Below are 6,973 nucleotides of genomic sequence, written 5' to 3'. Positions count from 1 at the left end.
ATTTTCTTAATTTCTCGCAAACATTTTACTCGTAATGTGCAATGTTTCTGTTTTTGCAAGAAAACATTTGGCCAATTAACTCAAATCTTCTCGTTTATTCGAATTATTTTTTGCGAAAACACTAAAGATATCATGCCTTTGCACCTTAATTATTTCGACTTGCGTAAATCTTCTCATAAAAGATCGCGTAAGAGGTGACCCTTTGAAGCTTCCGTAATGTTTCTTTTTTTGCAAGAAAACATTTGGCCAATTAACTCAACTTTTCTCGTTTATTCGAGTTATTTTTTTAGAGAACACTAAACATATCATGCCTTCGCGCCTTATATTTTTTCGAATAGCGTAAATCTTCTCACAAAAGATCGCGTAAGAGGTGACCCTTTGAAGCTTCCGTAGGTTACAGATATCTAACCTATATCGTCGTTACATATGTACATAATGTATGTTTTGTGGAGTTTTTTTTTTTTTTTTGAAACATATCTACGGAAGCGTATCAGGGCCTACAGTTGGTGAGATGTTTTGCGCTAAATCGAATTTTTATTCGCATTGATAAGATGTTTTTGCATTTCTCAATAAAATTTACTGATAAAGATGAGAAGCTTTTAGGCATTGCAACTGATTTTTTCTCGATATGCTTGAAGCTTTTGTCTTTCGAACAAAAAGACTGTCGAAACTTCTTGATTTCACGACTTTGCTGAAATATTTAGTAAGGCACAAAGACGTTACTCGCATTGACAAATAGCTCACGTAATTCAACAAAGTTTTTTTTTTGCAATGATTAAAAACTTGTACTTATTACGTAATGTCTTCATGGAATGTTTTATGTATCACGTATTAATCATAACGTCTTCATGGAATTTTTTTGGTCAAAACGAGAAGAAACAAGTTGACATGACGTGAAACTTTTAGATAAGTACAGGCCCTGATAAGCTTCCGTACATATCAGATTTTATTTCATTGAAATATTTTTAATGAAGCGTTACAGATTAAGATTTTTATTACAGCACAGCAATGATATAAAAAGCCTACATACGTGTTTTTCACGTATTTGCCGTTTTTGATAAAATGAAAATTTTGCCTTCATATTCAATCAATATTTTAAGTTTGAAGTGAATATTTGTGATGCTCTTTTTCTTTTTTGGGGGGATATAAAGAGGGAAATAATTTAGCAAAAATACCTTTCAGGATCATCTGTCCTTTAGAAATGTATTTTACTTTTATATGAAATAAGTATTTTAAGTTTAAAGTGAATTTGTTTGAAATTAGCCGTAACCAAAAGGTTAATTAGAGCGAAAACATGTTAGAGAAATAAGGGGCATAACTTTGCAAAATATAACTAGGATGATCAGCAATTTGATTTTGCATAATATAATCAAAGTAAACAAGTAAACCACATTTAAAGTAACTTCGGTTGTTTCTGAGAAAATAAATGGAATTACTTAAACCAAATTCTGAGAGCGGCAATATCATAATACCTTTAGTCCGTTGTCAATCAGGGTTACAAATGAAAATGAGAAAAAAGAAAAATACGAGGGTTGTTCAAAAAGTAATAGGACTAAGAGTCTTGAATCTTCATATTCAATTCAATTTAGAATATTTTTTTATTTACAGCGATCGAAAAATGTTTTCTTCAATTTAAACATAAAAATATTGAATTCTTATGCTTAACGCGTGTTTCCTGTGTTATTGAATAACCATGGTAACACGCACCCGGCGCAGCACATAAAAAGGTTATTGAAGCTTAGTTGAACTTCTATTTTATTCATAATTTATTTTCTTTTTTCCCCATTTATTCCACCAACACAATTTATTAAATTTAAGTGGCATTATGCCCAAATTTGACATCATTCAGACATGAAATGGCTAAATAATCAAGTTTTCAACAGCAGTGGTCATAACGTTAAATGTAGAAATTTGACGTTCGTTAAAAAAACTGAAAATGTGTGCGATTGTTAAACTTTGCCAACAAATTGGCGATACTCCTTCAGATACATATGAAAACTTAAAATTAACACAGTACAGTTAATCAGCTATCAGGATACTCGTTCTCAGCTTGCACAAACAACTCAAAAACTTTACATACGAAATCACAAACAGGAAAGGATGAGAATGATAGCGGGAAATTGACGGGACGTTAGTGACGTCAAATGAAAAAGCGCTACAAAATGATCGACGGTAAACAGTCCACGAACTGTCCGGCATGTTTGATTTCTGCATTGGGTCTATTGATTCAGTTCTGCCTAAATGATTTGTTTCAAACAAAATTCTATTTCATAAAACTAGATTATGTGTTATCAATAAATTAATGTTATAATGATTAACGGTTATTATTAATATTTTCCCCGATTTTCTTTTAAAAATGATACGCTGTTCCTAGAAGTTACATATACTTTTCAGTTGATAACTATTGTTATTTTACTTACATAATCATATTGTTTTTTTAAGAACGTACGATGATATGTGTAAAATAATTCAATTAATCGCTTTTTCATTAACATCATAAGTTCATGCCTGTTTAATTGATTACCATAAGATACAAGAATACGAGAAAATCGGAAAGTGGCCGGCTATCGGGTTTTTTTTTTCTCGGAGAGTGGAACAAGAATGTGATCGTTTTCTTTCTCGCTTCATCTCCACATATGAGGTCTGGTCAAAGTTACATGACCTAGATCACTAGGGACAATTCTTTCAGAAGGGATGACGCTTGCTACATTTTATTTTTATTTTACGACGTCATAAACGTCATCTATTGTGCTGTTAGCGTGCGCCGAGTCGTGTACCCCTTGTCATTTGAAATTTTCACAGACTCGTTATTTTTAAACATATTTTATTGATTTTTTCTCTGTATATAGAGGATATGTTCCGATATTATTACCTTGTAAAACTGTGAACGTTAATTAAAAAAATGTGAACAGTAGAACTGCAGTCCTATTACTTTTTGAACAACCCTCGTACTTATCTATTGAGAACTCAATATCAAGCGTAAAGATTACATTATATAGCAGCTCAAAATCTCGATATTTAGATTCATAAATGAAAACAAGTAAAACAAAGAAATTGTTTGTGTAATAGCAATTACAATAAAATAACTATGAGAATGTTAAAAAGTAATATAATACTACTTTTAATCATGATTTTAACATGAATTTACATCTTGCGACATTTAACGTAGTGTTGCGACATGTAACGGTAAAGAAAATTCGTGCGACATTTAACGTTAACATTGCGACATTTAACGGCAAACGATCGGCGTGCGACAAGAGAACGGCGCCACAGGGAACTGCGCAGGAGACAGGCCCGTTCCGAGGAACGACAAAAAGAAGGCGCGTGGGAGGAAAGGGGAGGGGGCAGATCAGCGAGGGGTCGGCGCCAGTGGGCGACGGAAGGGCAAGGAAGGGGAGAGGGAGGAAGAAGAGGCCATCCGAGGACCGGGGGGGGCCGAGGAAGCGAAGAGAACCTCAGGCGAGAGAAAGACGGGGCGAGGAGGGCGACGCGGGACGGCCCGGGGCCTGGGGCAAAACGGCGTGAGGAGGCGGAGCGGGGGGACGGGGACAATGACGCGAAGAGGGGAAGACAAAAAGAGAGAAGAAAAGCCGGAACGCCGACCGAACGGGAACAAGGGGGAGGGGAGAAACAAGCAAAGGCCGGGGCAAGCACAAAAAGAAACAGGAAGAGGAAACCGCGGGGGTGGGCGAAGGAGAGGGAGGAACGAGGGAGCGAGGGAGGAAAGAGCCGGCGCGAAAACGGGCCGCATGGGGGGGGAAAGTCGGCGAGCAGAGGGACATAAGCCGGGCGCGACAAGAAAGAGGGGAGAAAGGGGAGACAGGAACAGGAGCAACGAGAGACCAGGAGCCGGACGGGCGGGAGACCGCAGCGGGGAGGTGACGCGGAGGGAACGGGGAGACAGGAGGAGCACGTACCGGGTGGCGGGACAGGGAGGAGCAGGGAGCGCGGAAACCGGAGGGAGGAGGGGTAATGGACCGGGCGAAAACCCCAGCGAAAAAGAACCGGGGTGCCGGGACAGGACGGAGGGACCGGGAGGAAGTAGGCCGAAGGATACCGAAGGGAGGAACAAAAAAACGAGGACGGGAGAGGGCGAAGGGGCGAGCAGGAGGCGTACGGGTAGGGAGAAAAACGGGAAGCAGGGGGGTTGAAAAGGAGCAAGGGGGCGGGAGCAGCGAGGCGCAAAGGGGGAGCAAAACAAGGGGGGGGAAGAGAGGGGAGGAGAGGGGGGTAAACGGAAAAAGTGAGGAAAAAAGGAAAAAAGAGGCGCAGGGAGCAGCGGCCAGAAAGAAAGATGAGGAGTGAGGATAAGACCGGGCATCCGGAGGGGGGCGAAAAAGGGGCGAGGAGCCGGGGGACGAGGAGGGAAGGGGGACCGCCCGGACGGCAGGCCGGAAGGGAGGAGGAAGAAGGAGAGGCGGCAAGGGACAAGGCAGGGCGGAAAAAAAGAAAGGGGGGAAGGGGCGGCCGGCCGCCAGCGGCCGGCCAACGGGGCCACCAGGGGGCAAAGAACCGGCGGCGAGAGGGAGCGAAGGAGTGGCAACGACAGGGGAGGAGCGCGCGAGACAAAAGCGGGACACTGCGCCGGGCCGACCCCGGAAGGAACGGGGAAAAAGGGGGAAAGCGAAATATAGCGGGAGAGGGAGGCCAAGGAAAAAGGAGCACGCGCAAAGGACCGACGAGAAACCAGGACGAGACGGGAGAGAAGCCCGGAGGAAGCCGGGGGAACAGGAAGCGCATGCCCAGGGGGGAGGGGGCGAGATGGGGAAAGGGAAGGGCAGCGGCGCGGACGAGATGCAGGAAAGACAGGGGCAAGACAGGGGAGGGGAAACGCAGGAGGGTGGATCCGAGACTCCGAAGAAACGCGGGGCGGAGAGGAGAGCGGAGAGAAACCGGCCAGAAGGGATAAAGCGGCGACGGGCGAAGAGAAAAGGCCGAAATCGGTGGGGCAGGGAAGAGCACGCAGGGAAGCGAAAAAAGCGGCCGGCAGGCAGGGAAAGCAGGGGCGGGACCGCTCGACGAAAACGCGGCCAGCGGCCGGAACGGTAGCGACGGGGGCAGGGCGGAGGGCGACAAAGGGCGAGCCCCGGGCGGAAATGACCCACCAGGTCGGAGACCGTAAGAGCAGGAGGCGGACGGAGGACACGCGGGCGAGCGGCAGATATATGTACTGTTCTAGGGTTCGTTGGGGGGAGAAGGGCCACTCGTTCATCATGCTGTATAAGGAAGTTTTGTGGTAAAGTACGATATATTAACTGGACTTGCTATGCGAGGGTGAGTGTTATGTGTCTAGTTTCTTGTCTTTTTTTTGTAATTGAACGAAATGGAGCTTTTTCGGTGTGGCGTGTAGGGGGATAATAGAAACAGGCTATTTTTATGTGGTTAGTATATGACTTTTTTCTTGTATAACCAGCGTGGGCGGTTGGGTGGGGTACGCGAGGGTAGGCATTTCTTCAATCAATTTCTTTGCTGGCTAGCGTGCAAGTGGTAATAAGATTAATTTATGTGTTATATTTTGTGTTTCTTTTAGAATCTGTTATATAATGGCCTCATAAAGATGTTATAAGAATCTGCTTAACTCTTATCCCACTAAATATCTTAAATGGACTAGTCCATCTTTAAATCTGGTCAAAACCATTTATCATTTATAGGGAAATTTTAAAATGTAAACTGACTAAGCCATGATAAGATGGCACAGTTGTGCTGACTGATCTTGGTCTATACTGGCAATTTTGGTAGATTTTGAAGCCCGGGGGTGACCAGCAGTTTTAAAGAGTGAGGAATATCAGAAATTCTTACAAAATATTGTCATTTAGAATTAAACTATTTGACATTTTTTTCATGTTCTTGATATTTTTTCAAATGTCAAGCATGCTTAGATTCAGCATTTTTCTGATTGAAAATGTTAATAATTTTATGAAATAGGAAAAAGAAAAATATACATCTTGATTAAGAAATAAAGTATTTTAAATACTGTCAATAATTACAAAAAGGTACAGAAATAACATAACTTAATTAATTTTTCTATCAATAAAATTACATTGTATCTCTAAGTAAAGTTACAACAATGAAAACCGAGATCCAAAAATTGTTTTAATTCTAACATATTAACTTGCCATTTGCTTTACATCATTTATACGGTCACTGAAACACTTTAAACAAACAGAACTTGATGATAGGTGGTTGTTTAATACAAGTTCTTAATTGATTGTTACATAGCAAAAAGATGGTAACTCCGGTAAATGTGTTATAACAACCTTTTATATAGAGGTGGTGTTTGAAAATGTTTAGCTGGTGTTTCTTTAATTTTATGTTATAATACAATTCTTTGATTTTAAAATTATTTTAACTATAGTTCTGTGTAGTATCAGATGTATAACATGAAACCTAGAGTTTATATGGGTTCAAATCCTACTAGGGTCACAACCATGGAAACCTTCAATAAACCTGGAAAGGGTTTACTTGTTTTTATATATCTTTGTATTGTGGAGGAAAAGAGGGTAATTTTTTCAATGAGAAAAATATTGGGTCGTCCAAATTTATTTACCCCCTTTCATGGTCGTCTGTAACAATTGGACATTTTTGACATTTTTCCCCATGGTCACTTTTTTTCTTTTGAATTTTCATAGAATGGATTACAAAATCTCAAAAATCCTACCAAACTTCTTGTAGGGCCTTTAATGTGACTTGAAACTTTATTTTTTAAATTTTAGTTTTGGTTTATAACATGCTACAGATGAATCTATCACTCTGGGTGCCATTTCTCTCCCATAAATTTAGGGTCTAAGATTTGATGAAAAAATCAATTTTAATAAATTAGCTTGGGTTAAAAATTTTATTTGGGCCAATATTTATACTGTGATAAAACAATTTCTTCGGAGACAGACTTAACTTTCTTGTACAGAAACAAAATTTTTTCCCCGAAAAATTACATATAGTAATTGAATGGAATTTTAGATTTAAGTTTATTCAA

The 6,973-nt window shown here is 40.7% G+C and overlaps 2 protein-coding genes across 2 annotated transcripts; both read left to right on the top strand.

Annotated features, from left to right (window-relative positions):
- Positions 1 to 3,551: 3,551 nt before the first annotated feature.
- On the top strand, positions 3,552 to 4,151 carry LOC132758440 (hornerin-like). The gene has a single exon (XM_060750115.1). The coding sequence runs from the start codon at positions 3,552 to 3,554 to the stop codon at positions 4,149 to 4,151; it is 600 nt and encodes a 199-aa protein (XP_060606098.1).
- Positions 4,152 to 4,294: 143 nt separating this feature from the next.
- LOC132758439 (5E5 antigen-like) lies at positions 4,295 to 4,909 on the top strand. The gene has a single exon (XM_060750114.1). The coding sequence runs from the start codon at positions 4,295 to 4,297 to the stop codon at positions 4,907 to 4,909; it is 615 nt and encodes a 204-aa protein (XP_060606097.1).
- Positions 4,910 to 6,973: the final 2,064 nt, after the last annotated feature.

The sequence above is a fragment of the Ruditapes philippinarum genome, unplaced genomic scaffold (genome assembly GCF_026571515.1).
Source record: "Ruditapes philippinarum isolate M1 unplaced genomic scaffold, ASM2657151v2 ctg28317_1_1_1_1, whole genome shotgun sequence".
Classification (NCBI taxonomy): Eukaryota; Metazoa; Mollusca; class Bivalvia; order Venerida; family Veneridae; genus Ruditapes; species Ruditapes philippinarum.
This window is presented reverse-complemented; position numbering and strand designations above follow the sequence as displayed.

Excerpts from the sequence above, each read along its gene's own strand:
- LOC132758440 (XM_060750115.1), top strand. The coding sequence starts at position 3,552 with ATGACGCGAAGAGGGGAAGACAAAAAGAGAGAAGAAAAGCCGGAACGC.
- LOC132758439 (XM_060750114.1), top strand. The coding sequence starts at position 4,295 with ATGAGGAGTGAGGATAAGACCGGGCATCCGGAGGGGGGCGAAAAAGGG.